This window comes from Dasypus novemcinctus, chromosome 26 (genome assembly GCF_030445035.2).
Source record: "Dasypus novemcinctus isolate mDasNov1 chromosome 26, mDasNov1.1.hap2, whole genome shotgun sequence".
In the NCBI taxonomy this organism is placed as follows: Eukaryota; Metazoa; Chordata; class Mammalia; order Cingulata; family Dasypodidae; genus Dasypus; species Dasypus novemcinctus.
In genome coordinates, this window is record NC_080698.1 from 26636172 (window position 1) to 26657118 (window position 20947).

Consider the following 20947-nt stretch of genomic DNA (forward strand, 5'->3'; position numbering starts at 1 on the left):
TGATGTGACTCAGTGGTTGAGTGCTCGCTTCCTACATACAAGGTCCTGGGTTCAATACCCAGCCCCTGGTACCTCAAAAAAAAAAAATTATCATCAGTGGACATTCCAAAGCAATGCTTTATCACTGCCAATCAATGCAAGGAGTCGTCAGTAACCACTGTTCAACAATGGGGGTGGGGGATGGGGGTGGAGGGTACAAATCAGTGCTTAGTGAAATCATATTTTGACATTTCTTGGAGGAGGTTAATGGTTGGGCCAGCTGCTATTTAGTTGTGATTTGCTATATATTTTCTAGGTAGTCCATAAAGAAAATGAATTTTTTACAAAATGTTCTTATTTGTTTAAATAAGTGTGCGCTTGGAGTGTTCTCTTTCAAAGGTTACTTTCTATAAAATTTTTTCCAAAGGGTTATTTTGAGATCCAAAATTTGAGCCTAAAGTTTGCTGCAAATTAGGCACAATTTGAAGGAGACTCTCCAACCATCTCGTGTTTGTTGTTGCTCAGTTTCTGCCTCAAGCACTGGTTTGCTGGAAGAAAGTGTGGGCACCTCTCCAGGAGGCTCTGGCCATTAGGCTCCCTTCTCTTTTGTCTGCAGACATTCCCAACAGAAGCATTTATTAAGCACCCTGTGCCTTCTTCAAAAGACCATAACAGAAGAAAGCTGAGAAAGTAGCAACCATATGTCATTAAAAATATCCTGGTAAGTACCATTTTCCATGGTTCCATAGTACTTCTATACTTGGATATAATGTGCATGCCTTCATCAGAGATGACTAATTTGGATCCAAGATCTTATCATCTCATTTTCACTCTATGCTTGAAGTGGATGGCAGATATCTACTTAAAATGGTTCAGAGTGTAAAATGCTTTGACAAAGGTAGTTTCATACATGTATCACAGATTGGATGGGATCAACTATCTGAAAGAATTAGTATAATTTAGTGTATGGAAGATCACCAGCTATCATAATTGTATATTTGCAAGGCAGGGGGCATTTGTTCAGCATACTCCTTACACACTGACAAAGTCCCATCACCTGAACATCTCAAGGGCAATCCTCTCAGGGATTCTATCAGCCTTCTTAGTGTTAAAGTAGAAACCTGAGGAGACCAGCAGGTGCCACCTGGCTTTATTTTGTGCAAAGACTGATTGATGATCAGACTGATTTTAGCAATGATGACCTAGGCCCAGAAAGGGTTTCCCCTGATGCCAGGATTTCAAGTAGGGATTTTACAGGGCCAGATTTTCTGAGGCATAGTTTCTAGAGATATTTGTAGCCATTACAAATAGGAAATGCATCAAGCCCTACCTCTACTTTGTTCTTGCTTTCTACCAAGACATGTACTTGAAAAATGGGGGACAAATAAAGGCACATGTGCTTCTTGGGGACCATACAAGCAGCTTGGCTGAACTGTCTCGCTGTATGTTACCCCAAAGCCTTCTGTTTCTGTGTCCACGTCTATGTTTTGGGTTATGTAATGATTGTCATGAGTTGCTGTTCTTATATGTTAGAAGATCAAGATTAAAGTATTGTCTATTTTCTAAAGAAAAGAAACGTTGACAATTCTCCTAATCTGCTTTCATTTCGGTGAGGATTACTATAAATGGACGGACTATTCCTAAGTGGATGACATCAGCTCATTTCAATAAACACATACGGAAAAGATGGCAAATTTCATCTAAATACTGCAGCTATAGGTGAGCCACTGTTCTAACCCATCAAGAAAATGGAAATTTTCAGAGAATCACAGTCACAGAGCTAGAAGGGAAAACTTGGAAAAGACCTAATCCCAACCAGTCATTTTACAGATGAGTGAAGTTAAATATTATGTTCATAATAAGGCAGCTGCCAAGAGCCAAGCCAGGATAACAAACCAGGTGTCCTCCTAATGTATCCAATGCTTCTTGTAGAGGGGTTGGGCTACTGTTATGACAATAAAGTCATCACACACTTTTTTATTGTCCTCTTCAAGAATTTTAGGCTTCCGAGATTAGATAACAAAAGAAAATCTCAGAGAATCCCATATAGGTTGTAGTCAGCATCCAACGAATACAAACTTTTTCCTATTCTATTGGATTTTGTAGCATGGAGGGAAAATACAGATTCCACTGATCCCTTCCTTTATTGGGGCCCAGTCTAATCAAGGAATGACTGAAGCATGGTGATACGAGCAGAGGCCACTATGATGAAGAAAGATTTCATATGCTGAAACTGGAGAAATCATACATAGCTGTAATACTGGAACAGTAAATGAAAAATTTAAATATAGGAAAAACAGAAGAAACAAGATGTTCTTCTAAGTCATCACATTACAGACCAGAGTTACTCATAGGTTAAGCAGTTGCTACATGTGAGTTAGTACATAAAATCAAGCCCTCGTATGGTGAAAAATATTCTTGAACCACGCCTGCCTCACTGCACTAACCCAGGGAACACACACCATGGCCTCTGTGAACAGACCCTCTGCAGTTGTGCAAAACCCAACCAGTGTGGTCTTACCCAGAGGCCTTGTCCTTTAAGGTCCCTTTACATAAAACACAGCATGACAAGGGAGCAGATATAGCTCAAGTGGTTGAACACCTGCATCCCACGTACAGGTCCCAGGTTCAATCCCTGGAACCTCCTAAAAACAAGCAATCAGAAAAGCCAACTCTCATTGGAGAGCGGATACAGCTCAGGGGTTGAGTACCTGCTCCCCATGTATGAGGTCTGGGATTCAATCCCTGGTACCACCTAAGAAATAATAGTGATAATACAGCATGCCATAGTAAGGGGATAGATAACCCTGAATGTATGTATAAATATATAATACATTTGGCAATAAATGCTATCTATTATAGAATGCACGTGCAAGATGTAATCTTGGAGTATTTATTATTTTTCTATATTTTCTCCGGTTAGAGCATATAGTAAAATTTGCATAAGTTCACTGGACATATAACTCTACTGTACCTCCATTTACAAAGGTATGAGGTGAAAGGATGCTGTCAACGCTATGCATACAGTATCAACTAATAGTAAGCTGTTAAACAAATCCTCATATCTCTCTTTCTAAGAACTCAACTGTAACTATGGAAATATTTCAGGGCCAAGAAAACAAATGAATAAAACACAAATATACATATCATTTTGAAGGGAAAGAAACAATGCTGACTACTCTTTTTGGGGACATTTTCCTCTCACTTAGCTCCTTTAAGATATTTGGGTAAAGTTAAAACATTCTTGTGAAGAAGTGTGAAAAACAGACCACGGAAAGGACCGCCTCTTCCCCAAGTACTGTGTGAGTGGTCAGAGCAGGAACGGTGGTAATGCTAGTGAATTCCCTGAGAATAGCAACCTTCTCATAATGCTCTGCGAAGGCCTCCCAACCATCCCCTTCCCCCAGCTGTTGAGGGGAACCATGCTCTGGTCTTTACCTGTAAAGCTACTGTTCATTTCAGGAACGTCATCCTCCTCCTCATTCTCTGCATGGACTATGCCAGCATTTTGCATATCATTGTAGGACTTGGTTCGCTTTGGGGTTGACTGCTTGGAGCCAGACTGAAGGCTTTGCAAGGCATCCGTCGTGATCACTTTCCCGCTGACTGGCTGGCTAGGAGGTTTGGGTGTCCCATAATAGTTTCCTAGGGGATGGAGAGACACATTTGCATGTTTCAAAAAGTATACTTTTTTTTCCCCCTAAGACTTCCCATCCAAATCTCTCGGCACATGAAAAAAAAAAATTAACCTGGAAAACCAAAACAAGTTGTATTTCATTTCTGGAGTGCCTTAGAAAAGATGTTTCCTACACAGCTAGACACTGAATTAAGAGGCAGAGAGGAAACCTGCATTGTATGGATATAAGCCTAGGAGGGCTAAAAACAAAGGCGGCAGTGCTGAATAGCAAAACTACATCCTCATTACATTTGAATTTCAATGGGTCACCTTTTTACATATATGCACTAGCATAATGCTGAATCCAATTTAGAGTGAGTCTCACACCCTTACAAGCCTAAAACTTTGAGGTAACCTCCCCTTAAAAAGGGGACTCTTCAAGAGTACTTAAAGAGGACGACAGTGAGCACCACCTGGCACCTTTTTAACTGAACGGCAGGCTTGACTCCTAGGGTCAGGAGGGGTGGGAACAAACCCGTCCCAAGTCTTAACTGAAAACTCCGTCGATAGTGGCACTCCTTAGAGGTCACTATTTTAGGAATGGCCCATCGTTGCTTTCAGCTACTTTTCCCCAAAGTCTGGTCAGGGTCCCACTGAGTGGTGCGCATAGATTCTTGCATTTAAAATGGCTTTTTTTGGTAATAGATTCACATATTTTTCATTGCACTAGAAAAATCTAACTAGCAAATTATGGTAGCAATATAAAGTTTCATTTTATATTAAATGAAGTTAAAGACCAACACTGAATTTTTTTGCTTAAGTTTAAAAAGATTTTATTAATAAGAAATTCACCAATTGAAAAAATGTTAGTGATAATTGTGTAACAGTTTCCTTTTGAAAACTTAATTGAAAAAGTAAAGAAAGCACTAAGTGAATTATAGACATTATATTCAGATAGGGACAAAATTATGGAGATAATTGTGATAACCAAAGTTTGAAAAACACAGCTTATAATCAGTTAATAGTCATACTACATGATAAAAAAACATCAACATTAGAAAGACACTAATTAATCCATTCACTATTTTGTGTCTTGTAGAGTAAGGCCAGGAACAGAAGAAATTACGTTGAGTCCTTCAAAAATTCTAAGTAATTCTATGCTTCCTAAAGCAGAATTTTTAAATTAAAATAAAACTTCTACATGCTGTTTCTTCTACAGGATCCCACCCCCTTGTAAATAATTATATAAAACACACAAGAAGACGGTAATACACTCTTGGTCCACATCAAACACACGCACAGGTGATGAAGAATTTGCTTCCAGGAAGCCGACTTGGCCCAGTGGTTAGGGCGTCCGTCTACCACATGGGAGGTACGCGGTTCAAACCCCGGGCCTCCTTGACCCGTGTGGAGCTGGCCCATGCGCAGTGCTGATGTGCGCAAGGAGTGCCATGCCATGCAGGTGGTCCCCCAACAACAGAAGCAGGCAAAGAACATGCAGCAAATAGACACAGAGAACAGACAACTGGGGTGGGTGGGCAGTGGAGGGGAAAATAATCTTAAAGAAAAAAAGAATTTGCTTCCATTAAGCTTGAGACTTACAATTAAAATTTCTTTTGTTTTTTTAAGGGAAGAGGGCTTTATACTCCCTTAAAAAATTTTTAAATGAATCACCAAACTCATGAATATACATACTTGCTTTTTAAAAAATATATATTTTTTATTACAGAGGTTGTAAACTTACAAAATTATCATGCACAAACATAGAATTCCCATACAACACTCCTCCATCAACACACCACATTGTGGTGGAACATTTGTTACAGATTATGAGATAGTATCATCAGACAATTACTATCAACCATGGTCCATAATGCACATTTGGCATACTTTTTCGATATTCCTCCATTATCAACACAGTACATCTTTGGCATTGATGCAAGAATAGTATAGTATTGCAGTTAAAAACAGTCTACAGGTCACACCAATTGTTGTTTTCCCATGCTTCTCCACATTCCCACCACCCTCCAATAGTGATACACATCTGCTCCAGCTCACAGAAGGACACTCTTGCATTTGCACACTTAACCACAATTCTCATTCACCTCTGGGTTCACTGTGTTATTCAGTCCCTAGATTATTCTTTACCTTTCTTTCAACTGACATTTACTTCCCTAGACTACCCTTTTCAGCCATAATCTCATTTACAAACCAGCTGCAACTCACTATGTGTTACCATCAACTCTCTCCATTTCCACACTTTTACAGTCAAGTCAATTAAAACTTTTACATACATTTGGGATCAGCAGTTCCTCCCAACCCTTTTCATATCTCCTAGTAACCTGTACTCTAGGTTTTAACTCCATTTGCTTATTCTTCCTATTTACTTTATATTAAAAAGACTATGCAATATTTGTCCTTTTGTGTCTGGCTTACCTTGCTTGGTATAATGTCTTTAAGATCCATCTGTGTTATCATATGCATCCCAATTTCATAGCTTCCTACCGCAGCATAGTATTTCATCATATGTCTATATCACATTTTGTTTATCTATTCATTGGTTGATGGACACTTGGGTTGTTTCCAATTTTGGTAATTTTGAATAACTTCGCTATGAACATCAGTGTGCAGATGTTCACAGCAGTGTGCGTAGTTCTTCTGGATATATTCCTAGTAGAGGAATTGCTGGATCATATGGCAGTTCTATATTTAGCTTCCTGAGGAAATGCCAAACAGTCTCCCACAGAGGCTGCACCATTCTACAATCCCACCTACAGTGAAGGAGTTTTCCTATTTCTCCACATCCTCTCCAAGCACTTACTTTTATCTGTCTTTTAATAAATGTCCATTCTGTGTGGTGTTAGATGATACCTAATTACTGTTTTGATTTGCATTTCCCTAATAACTAGTGATATGGAACCTTTTCCATGTGCTTTTTGGCCATTTGTTTTTCCTCTTTGGAGAGATGTCAATTTAAATCTTTTGCTCATTTTTCAATTGGATAGCTTGCTCTTTTATTGTTGATTTCCATTCTATATAAAGAGATCATACAACTCAAACACTTATCAGATATGTGTTTCCAAATATTTTCTCCCATTGAATGGGCTGCCTTTAAACCTTCTTGATGAAGTCCTCTGAATCACAGAAGTATTTAAGTTTGAGTAGGTCCCATTTATCCATGTTTCCTTTCATTGCTCAGGCTTTCAGTGTAAGGTTTAACAATCTGCCACCTACCATGAGGTCTTGAAGATGTTTCCCTACATTTTCTTCTAGGAACTTTATTTTACTTGTTTTTTTATTTAGGTCTTTGATCCATTTGGAGTGAATTTTTGTATAAGGTGATAGGAGTCCTCTTTCTTTCTTTTAGCTATGGATATCCAGTTCTCCCAACACCATTTGTTGAATAGGCTATTCTGTCCCAGCTGGATGGGTCTGACAGACTTATAAAAAAATCACTTGACCATAGATGTGATGGTCTATTTCTGAACCATCAAATCAGTTCCATTGATCTTTGTTTCTATCTTTATGCTAGTACCATGCTATTTTTACCACTGTAGTTAGGTAACATGATTTAAAGTCTTGAAGTGAGAGTCCTCTAATTTTGCTTTTCTTTAAGATGTTTCTGATTACTTGGGGCCCCTTTCCCTTCCAAATAAACTGATAATTGTGTTTTCCATTAGTTTACGAGTTGCTGGTAGAATTTTTATTATGACTGCATTGAATCTGTATATCAGTTTGCACAGAATTGATATTTCAATGATATTGAGTCTTTCAATTCATGAGCATGGAATGTTTTTCCAATTATTTAGGTCTTTTTAAAATTTCTTTCAGCAATGCATTATAGCTTTTTGAATACAAGTGCTTTATATCCTTGGTTAAGTTTATTTCTAAATATTTGATTCTTTTAGTTGCTATTGTAAATGCAATTTTTTCCCTGACTTCCTCCTCAGATTGTGCACTACAATTGTAGACATTTTCAGGACTTTCTAGATCTGCAAATAGTGAAAATTTTACTTCCTCCTTCCAATGTGGATGCCTTTGATTTCTTTTTCTTGCCTGATTTCTTTAGCTAGAACCTCTAGAACTATACTGAACAACCGTGGTGACAATGGGCATTCTTATCTTGTCCCTGACCTCAACGGGAACATTTTCAGTCTTTCACCATTGAGTACAATGTTAGCTGTGGTTTTTTATATACGGCTGTTATCATGTGGAGAAAGTTTCCTTCAATTCCTGTCTTTTGTATTATTTAATCAAAAAAGGATGCTGGGTTTTGTCGAATGCGTTTTCTGCATCAATTGATAAGATCATGTGATTTTTCTTCTTTGATTAATGTGGTATAGTATGCTGATTGGTTTCTTGTGTTGAACCACCCTTGCATGCCTGGTATAAAACCCACTTCATCATGATGAATAATTCTTTCATTGCATTGTTGGATTTGATTAGCGAGTATTTTATTGAAGATTTTTGCATCTGTATTCATTAGATATGGGTCTTCAATTTTCTTTTTTTTGTAATATCTTTATCTAGCTTGGGTATTAGGGTAATATTGGCTTCATAGAATGAGCTTGGTAGCATTCTTTCTTGTTCAATTTTTTGGAAGAGTTTGAGTAAGATTGGTATTAAATCTTCTTTGAATGCTTTGAATACTTGGTAGAACTCACCTGTAAAACTTTCTGGTCCTGGGCTTTTCATTTTGAGGAGCTGTTTGATGACTATTTCAATCAAAGTCTGGACTTGTGATTGGTTTGTTGAGGTCTTCTATTTCTTCTAGGGTCAGTGTAGGTTGTTTGTATGTTTCTAGGAATTTTTCCATTTCAACTACATTGTCTAGCTTTTTGGCATAAAGTTGTTCATAGTATCCTCTTATGATCTGTCTTATTTCTGTGGGGTCAGTAGTAATGTTCCCATTTTCATTTTTTATTTCATTTATTTGTATCTACTCTCTTTTTTTCTTAGTCATTCTAGCTAAGGGTTTTTCAATTTTGTTAATCTTCTCAAAGAACCAACTTTTGGTTTTAATTCTTGCTATTGTTTTTTTGTTCTCAATTACATCTATTTCTGCTATTTCATTCCTTCTTCTTGCTTTGGGATTAGTTTGCTATTATTTTTCCAGTTCCTCCAGCTGTGCAGTATGTCATTGATTTTAGCTCTTTCTTCTTTTTTGTTAACGTAAGCACTGAGGACTATAAATTTTTCCCTAAACACTGCCTTCACTGCATCCCATAGGTTCTGATATGTTGTGTTCTCATTGTCACTCATCTCGAGATATTTACTGATGTTTCTTGAAATTTCTTCTTTGACCCAATGATTATCTGAGTGTATTGTTTAATCTCCACATATGTAAATTTTCCCATTTTCTGCTGCTTGTTGATTTCCAACATTATTCTGTTATGATCACAGATGGTGCTTTGCATAATTTCAATTTTGTTGATTTTATTGAGATCTGCTTTGTGACCCAACATATGGTCTATCCTGGAGAAAGATCCATGAGTACTTGAAATAATGTATATCCTTTCTCTTTGGGGTCCAATAGACATACAACCTAATATATGTCTATTACGTTTAGTTCATTTATCATATTATTCAAGCTCTCTTCTCTGTTTCTTTACTGATCCTCTGCCCAGATGTTCCATCTATCATATTATTCAAGCTCTCTTCTCTGTTTCTTTACTGATCCTCTGCCCAGATGTTCCATCCAATACTGAGAGTGGTGTATTGAATTCTTCAACTATTATTGGTGAGCTATCTATTTCTCCCTTCAGTTTTACCATTATTTGCCTCATGTATGTTGGTGCATCCTGGTTAAGTACATATACATTTATGATTGTTATTTCTTCCTAGTGAATCATCACTTTTATTAATATGTAATGTCCTTCCTTGTCTTTAATAACAGTTTTACTTTTAAAATCTATATCATCTGATATAAGTATAGCTACCCCAGGTTTTTTTTGTTTGTTTTTTTGTTTTTTGTTTTGGTTACTGCATGCATGGAATATCTTCTTCCACCTTTTACTTTTAATCCACTACTATCCTTGGGTCTAAGGTGAGTCTCTTGCACACAGCACATAGTTGGCTCATATTTTCTCATCCATTCTGCCAGTCTGTCTTTTGATTGGGGAGCTTAATATAGTAACATTCCATGTTATCACTGTAAAGGCAGTTCTTATTCCATACATTTTGACCTTTGGGTTTTAACTGTCATTTTATTTTTACCATTCTTTTGACACTTTCAAATACTGTTACTGATACAGTCATCATTTCTAGACTCTCTTCCAAGCCTTTATCTCCTGTCTTTTCTTTTCAGGCCATAACACTCCCCCCCTTAGTATTTCCCATAAAGCCAGTCTTTTTGTTAAAAACTCTTTCAGTTTTGCTTATCTGTGAATATTCTAATTTCTCCCTCATTTTTGAAAGATAATCTTGCCGGATATAAAATTCTTGGCTTAAGTTTTTCTCTCGTAGTATCTTAAATATATCATATCATTGCCTTCTTGACTCCATGGTTTCTGATGAGAAATTGGCACTTAATCTCATTGAGTATCCCTTGTATGTTATATATTGCTTTTCTCTTGCTGCTTTCAGAATTCTTCGTCTTTGGCATTTGACATTCTGATTAGTATGTGTCTCAGAGTTGGTCTATTCGGATTTATTCGGACAGGAGCACGCTGTGCTTCTTGGACATGGATATCTATTTCCTTCAATAGGGTTGGGAAATTTTCTACCATTATTTATTCAAATATCTATTCAGCCCCTTTTCCCTTCTCTTCTCCTTCTGGGACACCCATGACATAAATGTTTGCAAGTTTCTTGCTGTCATTTAGTTCCCTGAAACCCTGTTCAATTTTTTTCATTCTTTTCTTCATCTGTTCTTTTGTATGTTCACTTTCAGAGGTCATGTCTTCAAGCTCACCGATCCTTTCTTCTGCTTCCTCAAATCTGCATTATATGCGTCCAGTGTATTTTAAATTTCATTTATTGCACCTTTCATTCCCATAAAGTCTGCTATTTTTCTATGTATGCTTTCAAATTCTTCTTTGTGCTCCCCTAGCGTCTTCTTAATATCCTTAATCTCTTTAGCCATCTCAATGAATTTATTAAGGAGATTTGTTTGAACATCTGTGATTAGTTGTCTCAACCCCTTTATGTCATCTGGAGGCTTATCTTGTTCCTTTAACTGGGCCATACCTTCCTGTTTCTTGGTATGGATTGTAATTTTTTTTTGGCTTGCTAGATGTATTTATTCTGGGTGCAGTTTTTCCCTTTAGTTTAGGGTTTTCTTGTCTTTTCTCCCTTGCTTGTTGTGTGGTATGAGTCAAGGATGTAGTTGGTGCTGTAAGCTATGGAGGCTGAAGCTGCCCACGTTGCCCCAGGAATTGATGAAACTTCTCCCACCTTTCTTCTCTGTCAGGGGTAGGGACAGAGCTGCAGCTGTGTATAATAATCCAAGTTGGGCAGCACAAGACTGTCTGTAGTTGCCCATAGAGACTGATGAAGTTTCACACCCCTTCTTCTGCTACCGTGGGCAGGGATGGAGCTATAGTTGTGGGTAGCAATCTCTGCCATGTGGGTCCAAAATTACCACAGTTGCCTAGGTAAACTGATGTAGCACCAGTCCCCTCCCTGAGAGGGATGGGAATAGACCCTCTGGAGTGCCAACGATCTAATCCATGTGGGATGAATATGCCTGCAGTTGCCCTAGAGGCTCAGGGAGTACTGTCCCTTCTGCCCTATGGAAACACCAACACCCAACAATTCAGTCCCTGTAGGCCAAAAGTACCCGCTGTTGCCTGGAGAGGCTGTGGAAGCAAAGACCCCTCCTATCCTACTGAGTGGTGGGGGTGGTTCTATGGGCACCCAAAGTTCAGTCCCTTTAGGCCGAGAATACCTGCCTTTGCCCAGAGATGCTGAGGGAACACCAGCACCCTCCTATCCTATTAGGGCATGAGGTTGGATCCACAGAAACCCAACAGTTCTATCCCTGTAGGTTCAAAGTACTTGCCATTGTCCAGAGAGGCTGTGGAGTCACCAGACCATTCCAATCCTACTGGGGGTAAGGATGGATCCATAGGCATCCAACAGTCTAGTTCATGCAGGCCAAAACTGCCTGCCATTGTCTGTAAACACTATGCAAACACCAGCTCCCTCCTTTCCAACTGGGGGGTGAGGGTGGATCCTCAAGTACCCACCAGTCCAGGCTGTGTGGGCCAAAGCACCTGCAGTTATCCAGAGAGGCTGGGCAAACACAGTCTGTCTCTTGTCCTATTGGGGATGGGGGTAGAACCACAGATGTCCAATAGTCAGATTTGTGCAAGCCAAAAGCACCTGTGGTTTCCCTGAGGCTGAAGGAACACCAGCCCCCTCCTATCCTATGGGGGGACAGATGTGCAGATGGACTCAAAGGCACTTAACAAACCAGTTCCTGCGGGCTGAAAATATCTGCTGTTTCCTGGAGAGGCCGAGGATACCCCGGTCCTCTCCTATCCTACTGGGGTGCAGGGATGCAGACGTGAGTGCCCGACTATTCTGTCTGCATCCATGGAAGGCACCTGCAGTTCCTGGAAAGCCTGGTGCAGGTCCCGCCAGCTTCCTCTCTGCTGGAGGTGGGGCTGGAGCCTAGGCTAAGGCTGCAGTCTGATCTTGGTGGAAAGAAGCCAGTCCCTAACTTCGCTGGATTTTCAGTCAGCCAGGCTTTCCCTTATGCCTGGGGCAGAGTCAAAATGGTGCTTACCAGACGTGGACTCTTTTCAATTTAGACAGGCTTAAACCCTAACAGCCTCCTTCTGACCTGGACAGGCTCAAGGTTTAGCTGTTCCTAGGATTAGACTTCAGTCCACCAAATATACTAATCAGTAGCTGAAGGAGGTACCATACTCTATCTTCCTTCCCTGTGTTTTGGGAAATGGTGCTTCCAAATCCAGACACAGAATAGCTCTTGAGGCAGCTTGCTACTCACAAATCTTCTCTGTAGATGGGCAGTCTCCGTCTTCCATACTTTCAAGGATGTTGGAGAATACTCTTCTGGTCTCCTGGGGCCCCCAAATATGTGCTTTAGAGAACTCTGGGTGATTACTAACTGCCATGTAGCACAATCCGACTCCAGGAGCTCCTTACTTTGCTGCCATCTTGGCTCCCCCCACTCACACACACCTAATTTTTTTTGACAGTGGTCTACGTCAGCAGGCAAACTCTGAACACATAAATTCCAAAACGACAGATTGAAGGGTTTGAATTTGAAGGTTACCAGGTAGAAATTTGATAAGTACATTCTGATGGCTTATACTCAACTCAGTCATTGCAGTTTTTTCACAGAAAGTGATATGTTAAGAAAGAGCAAGAAAGAATTAGCACACACATGAACCAAGATCCATCTTGTATCTCTACTGAGGTTATATCAAAGGATGTGCTGTGTTTCCTTCAAGTTGTAACTAGACCAACGTGTCTAGTTAAGCAGATTATCTGTGAAGTTTAAGAAAGTAAAATTGCTATGGAAAAACAACAGGGAAGCGGATGTGGCTCAACTAATACGGTGTCTGCCTACCATATGGGAGGTCCAGGGTTTAGTACCCAAGGGCCTCCTGACCCATGTGAGGTGAGCTGGCCCACACGCAATGCTGCCGTGTGCAAGGAGTGCCGTGCCACACAGTGGTATCTCCCACATAGGGGAGCCCCACACGCAAGGAGTGCACCCCACAAGGAGAGCCACCCTGTGTGAAAAAAGCTCTGCCCACCGAGGAGTGGTGCTGTACACATGGAGAGCTGACGCAGCAACATGACTCAACAAAGAGAGACACAGATTCCTGGTGCTGCCTCACAGGAATACAAGCAGACACAGTATAACACACAATGAATGAACATGGAGAGCAAACAATGGGGGGGGGGGAGAATAGGAGAGAAATATATAAAAATGAATCTTAAAAACAAAACAAAAGAACATCTTTGCAGTGAACAATAAATAGATAAATCTCCACTGAATTTAATTTTAATTCTTTCCAATCACTACTATCTCAAAACATCGTGGATATTACAGTGATTAATTTTTTTATTCAATATTTCAAATTCAAAAATTAAAATCACAGACAAAAGGTAGCTCAAGAAGTTATGGAAGCATTGCTCTTAAAAAGTTCTGTCCAGGTACTTTTATAATAATTTTAACTTTATCCTAATTTTATAATCATATCACTATTTTTCAGTGCCCTTAAACTGAAGTCACATTCATTGAACTATTATTGTTTAAAAATAAATGAAAACATAAACATTCTCAGTTTATGATAGAAGTGAATATCCAGAAAATAAAAATTATACCTAATTTGACAACTATGTGTAGATTTTCTAGTAGGAGATGGTATTATATACTCCATGAAAGACATGTTCAAATCTTAACCCCATGTTCCTGTGGATGGGAACCCATTTGTAAATAGGACCTTTTGCAGACAGTAAATTGAATCAGGGTAGGCCTTAATCCAAATGACTAGAGGTTTTATAAAGAGAAGTTTAGATAGGATCATGAGTGATACCCACGAGAAGAAATTCGAAGATAGAGAAACCACAAGCCGGGAAGAGAAGCCCAAAGTCAAAAGAAGCCAGAGAGGCGAGCAATCACCATGTGACGGAGGGCTGCCATCCTCAAAACACTACCAACACCCGCAGCAAGATGGCCTTGCTGACTCTTGTAGCCTCCAACCTCTGAGCCAATAAATTTTTGTTGTTCAAGCCAACCCACTGTGTGGTTTTTGTCATAGCAGCCCTGGCATGCTATAACTAGATATACCCTCAGTTTTCAAGTTAATAAATGATTTGCAGATTTCTAATCCAGTTTTCATAGTGGTTTCCTGTTTCTGGAAATTAGGTTAAGATTGACTAGAGATAGATAATGTACATATTATCAGGCTGAACCACATGAAATTGCTGATATCTACCAGAGCAATTTCATGTGGTTGACCTAATGTTAAAGGCATGAGCAGCACTGGGAGTTGCAGTATGCTGTAGTGGTAAAGAGCCTGGAAGAGGTTCAGATCCCAGCTTCACCACTCACAGTGTGACACTGGCCAAGTCATTCAACCATTTAAAAAAAAAAAAGTCTTTGTCCTCATCTGTAAAACTGGGATTCCAAGGGTTTGTCATTTACACAGTTGCTATAAGGACAAATGAGATTGTCCATTTCAAGCTTTTAGCCTATGCTAGATTCTGGCAGGAGAGTTGAGGTAGCCAGATTGAATCATGCTGTGAAATACTGATAGGGTACGTTTCTAATCTTTAAAATTAGGCTAAACCAGAGGTTCTGATGGATGGGAGAGAGAAGAATAGGTGTTATATGGGGGCATTTTCGGAACACTGAATTTGTCCTCCATGACACTGCAGTGTTGGATATAGGCCATTATATATTTTGTCATAACTTACAAAATTGTGCAGGACAGAGCGTAAACTATAATGTAAACAGTAGTCCATGGTTAGTAGCAATGCTTCAATATGGGTTCATCCATTGTAACAAATATACCACCCCAGTGAAAGATGTTGCTAATGTGGGAAAGCATGGGAGGGGTAGAGCAAGGGACATGGGAATTTCTTATGTTTTTAATGTAACATTTATGTAATCTAAAGCTTCTTTGAAAATAAAACAAAACATTTAATTAAAAAAATAAAATAAAATGAGGCTAATCCCAGGCTGTCATGAGGATTGAGATAATGTCTAAAGTTCCTGGCACCTGGTAACTGGGTGCTATTCCTTTACTGATGCCAAGGAATAAGCAAGGAAACCTGCCAATGACCAAATAACCTCAGGCATGTCTACTATACTCAGTCCCCTAGTAATACACTCGGTCCCTAGTAATTTCTCGATGCAAGGGGAATGGTAGCAGCAGCCTTAGCCACTTGGCAGGATGATGGTGAAGGTTAAACAATGCAGGTCTTTTGAACGCAAACTGTAAACTACAAGGAGTTACACGTATGAGATGGTTTTTTTTATTCAGATTCTTCAGTATTCTTTATTTCTCGTATTGTAACCTACAACCTTTCCAGAAAAGCCCCTATCTAGTGGTTCTCTAATACTTCCTTCACAGATATATCTTACTTATTTTTTTCAGATATCATTTAAAAATAATTTGAATTAGTGACCAACATCTAAAAAAATAAGTGTTTCAGGTTAGACACTTGACAAACTGTAAGATCTGGTTCCCCACCCCTTATAGGCAATACCGATGAATTCGTTTGTGTCTAAAGCCAATTCCCTCATGACACAGGTATTAAATTCAGGATTTTTGCAGACTAAGTTTTAGTGTTGCCTCTACCTTTGATTCTGCCCCAGTCCCTGTCCTTGCCACACAGACATCTTGGGTTTGATCTGGAAACAGTGCCCCAAGGTTACTGTAACACAAGAGCCATGGGCAGACATGGGGCATGAAAAGAGGCATGAAGAGATATGTAGGAAACTAAAAAAACTTCAAAACATTCTCAGCAATTCACAAACTGGCCTTAGAGTGAATTGATTTTTGGTGGATCTGTCTCGGGCCCCTGTGCCTTTGGCCAACGGGGCCATACTGGGAATGGGTTTAACCCTCCAACAGTGGACAGCATGAGCCCTGCGTTCTCCCACTTGCCCAGTCACCACTGCTCTCCACAGCCCTTCTCAGCACTTTCTACCCTCTTATGCTACCTGCCTGGCCCCTCAGGTGTTTGATTTCATGACTCCCACCTTTCAGAAAATTCTCTACCTTATTCATAGTTTCCACTACAGTCACACTCAAGCCATGTCTAGCACTGGTAAAAACAGGGCCCTACAGACTCTAAGAAGGCATCCATCACTTAATGGTATTAAATAAAATTCATCTGCAGAAGCACAAATGATTAAAAATTGAGATTGGATCATCCCTTGGCAGACTGCACAGTTTCCAGGAGACACAAGCCTGACTGCCCCACAATCTCCATGTTACCCAACACATACTTCCTGAAGTGGCCGGGCTCTCTCCCAAGTGGTAATGTGTGTGCGTCTCTGTTACTATTTTCAGAACTGGTTCCACAATAAAACTCAACAGGGATGGCACGAGGGAGGGCGGGGGAGGGCAGGAGAAGGCGTAAGAGGAAGCTACTGCTGGCCTTAATTAACAGGCACAATCTTTAGCCATGACCAAGCCAAAGAAAATATTTTCTGACACGCATTTAAAAATTAATGGGGACTGCAAATCAATTTTTAGGGCTTTATAAAATATTTAAGGAGGACCATAACCCCAAGTTTTAAGCAGAATGAATCAAATCTGTATGGCCTTTCAACTTGTACAAATTTAGCATCCATTCATTTATTTCTTTACAGAGAACCTTCTTTTATGCCAAACATTATGCTAGGCACTGGGAATAAAATTTAAAAAGGAAATAAAACATGATCACAGTAATTCTGTATGGTATATATTAGTGTTTCTCAGACTTTAATGTGCAAACAATTAAATTATATTAAATGCAGATTCTGATTCCTAACAAGTACCCAGGTGCTGCTGCTGCTGCTGGCGCAAGGGCCACATTTTGCCTAACAAAGGTCCGCAGTGGGACACCTAGAAGGCCTTTCTTAGGGGTCTGAGGCTGAGCCATAGCACTCATGAGGCAGGCTGGATTAGGGAATCAAAAGACTGATCTGGGACCTGGCAGAAAACCACGACTGTGAAACACGTGGCCATGGGAACCATCCCTGAGGGAAGGACCCCAAAAGATGGCTGCTGGAAGAACCTCACAAGAACTCATTTGGAATGGGATTTCATCTGGGATCAAGGAAAAGCCCTGGATATTCTCAGGGGGTCTTGCCATTGGGCCCCCCAGGGGAACTGATGCGGTAACCAATCAAAGCTGCAAACAGCTGGCACTCCTCCTCCAAGCATTAATAAGAGGAGGGGTAATTAATGGTTTAAAAAGCAAGCGCATAAATTAAAGTGAACTTTTTCTGTTTTTGCCCTTTCTTGCACTGCCTGCACCAGCATGCAAGTAGACTTGGGGACTTGTAATCTGTAATCGGGAACCTGTAGTCTAGAAATCAGCCCCTTTTGACCCTTTTTAGCCTTTTTCCCCTCTGCCTGGACCAACCCACAAGTACACTTGGGACGTGTAATCTGTTATTCTCTCTCTCTTTTCTCATTTCCTTAACAAACCATTGGCCTAACTGAACTGGCATGTTCTTAAATTCATTTATGTAACATAGCCAAGAACCTAGAGAAAATCTGGCAACACTCAGACCTCTTTTCTCCAAGTCTTGTTTTTTTTTCACTAATTTTGCATGGGGGATGAAGTAGGCATACCTGCCTTCTTCCTACAAAGCAAGCATTTGAAAATAAGCAGAACAGGATGGTAGCCACGATGAAGAGAATACGGCTGGGAGTCTAGGGCATACATTTAAAGAAAGACTGTCCCTCCCAGTAGGGTGGAGGGTTTTTTTTTTTTTTTGATGGGGAGTGGGAGGGAGAAGAATGAAAACTCTTATTCTTTTAAACTATATAGAGGGAAGCGAACTTGGCCCAGTGGATAGGGCGTCCGTCTACCACACAGGAGGTCCGCGGTTCAAACTCTGGGCCTCCTTGACCCGTGTGGAGCTGGCCCATGCACAGCGCTGATGAGCGCAAGGAGTGCCGTGCCATGCAGGGGTGTCCCCGCGCAGGGGAGCCCCAAGCACAAGGAGTGCACCCCATAAGGAGAGCCACCCAGTGTGAAAGAAAGTGCAGCCTACCCAGGATGGCGCCGCACACATGGAGAGCAGACACAGCAAGATGATGCAAAAAGAAACACAGATTCCCATGCAGCTGACAACAACAGAAGCGGACAAAGAAGAACACACAGCAAATGGACACAGAGAGCAGACAATGGGGGGGGGGTTGGGGGGGAGAAATAAAAAAAAAGAGAGAGAATCTTTCTATAAAATATATAGCGCACATACTCTATAGAGCACAGACCCAAGCAGGACATACAGGCGTGAACATGTTCGAGCATATCTGCCTTGGCCTTGGCCTCTAGGCCAGCCTACCTGACCCTTGCCGGCCTTCCAGCTGCCCTCCCCTTGCTCTTTCTGCTCTAACTGCATGGGTCTTCTTTCAGCCCCCACAGGCTAACAGTGCTCCCCTTCACCTCTCAGCTTTTGCACATGCTCTTCCCTCCGCTCTCTGCCCCCGCAACCTAGATCAAAGCTGCCTTTATGTGCTTTCATGGAACCACCCTCTTTCCCAATGCCCCTTGCTATATTTGAGAGTTCGCTGAATTCATCACGATCTGCCTTTGCCCCTAGACTATAATATCCCTGACGACAGAAGCCACAGCTGTTTTTGTACACTACTATATCCCTCAGCCATTACGCGATGCCTGGCATGTACTGTCACTTTGGCAATTCTTTGCAAAATGAGTGAATGGATAAGTGGAGACAATACACACACATTCTAGCCTGGGATCCTCCTAAACACCTATACTATAAACCTGGTTTTTAATAACATGACTCATAGCAGTTTATTTCCAGTCCATCAATTATAGCAGAATTACCTTAGATCTGCATCACTTCGCTTTGCCATTTGGTTGCTCACCATACAATGATATAATTCACAGAACTCCCATCACTTTCTCTCCACTCTTCTTTCTCCTACCCACCCTACCCCATTAAAACATGATTTGTATGCACATAAGGACAATAAACCAATGTCCTCCAATTAGATGTTTGCCCTTGCTAGTGTCCTTTGGCTTCATATACATGCTTATAAGGGACAATACCAGTAACAGTTTTGTGACCCTGACTGAGCAAGGTAAGGGACCTCTCTTTCCAGCCTCAATCCCCACCATATAAAGTGATGATAATAATAGTATACTTCCAAAACAAATACCATGCAATGGGTTGGCTTAAACCATGGGAATTCTTTGGCTCATGGTTTTGAGGCTAGGAGAAGTCCAAATCAAGGTGTCATCAAAGTGATGCTTTCTCCCAAAAGACTATGGCATTCTGGGGCTTGCTGACGACGGGTCAGTGGTCCTTTGAGTTTTCTGTCACATGTTGGCCTCTCCTGGCTTCTCTTTTCTCTCCTGGGTTCTGCTGACTTTTCAGCTTCTGGCTGTTCCCTCTGGCTTTCTCCCTCTCTGTGACCTTCCCTATATGGCATATGGCCTTCAGTAAGTTCAGTGATAGGATTAAGACCCATCCTGATTCAGTTGGGCCACACCTTAACTGAAGTAGCCTCACCAAAAGGTTCCATTTACAAGCTTCACACCACAGGAATGGATTAATCTTAAGAACATATTTTTCTGGGGGTACCCAGCTCCAAGCTACCACAACACCAAATACAGTTTTTAACGAAGACTAAATTAGATAATATTTGTAAAGGTCATAGCCCTGTGCTTGGCATAATGTTAGCATATAATAAATACTAAAACTGTGCCTGAACTGTGCCTGATGTTGTGGGCAGATAGCAGGTCTAGAATGCAGAAGAGTGTATTGTTATCAAAAGATACAATCAGGGAAGCAGTTGCGACTCAACTGATAAAGCGTCTGCCTACCATAAGAATGGACCAGGGTTCAATACCCAGGGGCTCCTGACCCGTGTGGTGAGCTGGCCCACACGCAGTGCTGCTATGTACAAGGAGTGATATGCCACGCAGGGGTGTCCCCCACATAGGGATGCTCCACACGGAAGTAGTACACCCCACAAGGAGAGCTGCCCCGCGTGAAAAAGAGCACAGCCCACCCAGGAGTGGTGCCGCACACACAGAGAGCTGATGCAGCAAGATGATGCAACAAAAAAAGTAACAGTTTCCCGGTGCCACATGACAAGAATGCGAGCGCAAGCAAACACAGAAGAACACACAGTGAATAGACATAGAGAGCAGACAACAGGGGGGAAAGGGAGAGAGAAATAAATAAATCATTAAAAAAATGATACAATCAAAGAACACTATCAAGTTATCTTTATTGCACATTTATTACATGTTAAGATCCATACATTCATGTACTCCAATCTTTTTAATAATTCTACAAAAGAAGGCAACAGTATTCCCATTTTCAGACGAAGAAACAGAAATCCACACAATTAATAAGTGACAACTGGCATTTAAATAAAGATTTGCATGCTCTGTACTCCAGGAATCATTGGGAATCTTTGGGTAGGAAATGAAGCAAAACTTCCCTGGACCTGCCTCCCCCTCAGGTATGCAGAGGGATAGCCAATTACAACAAATATTCCATTTGGTTACTTACATTACCAACAGAGAACATTCTATGGCAGGGTTTGCCAACAGAGCTTATCACAACAAACAGCTTCCAGGGCCTGCCAAGGAACAGGACTCCAGAAGGTCTCATTTTCCTCAATGACAAACAAGAACCCTCTTCACCCCTGCTTTATCTTTGTG

General features: G+C 40.7%; 1 protein-coding gene across 25 annotated transcripts in view; it reads right to left on the reverse strand.

The window, feature by feature from the left end:
- MAGI1 (membrane associated guanylate kinase, WW and PDZ domain containing 1) overlaps nucleotides 1-20947 on the reverse strand; it is a 683941-nt gene that overhangs the window by 108159 nt on the left and 554835 nt on the right. For all 25 annotated transcript variants that reach the window (XM_058288880.2, XM_058288885.2, XM_058288884.2 and 22 more), the window contains one exon: nucleotides 3418-3624. In XM_058288880.2, the coding sequence (XP_058144863.1) occupies nucleotides 3418-3624 (207 nt within the window). The remainder of the gene's footprint in view (nucleotides 1-3417; nucleotides 3625-20947) is intronic.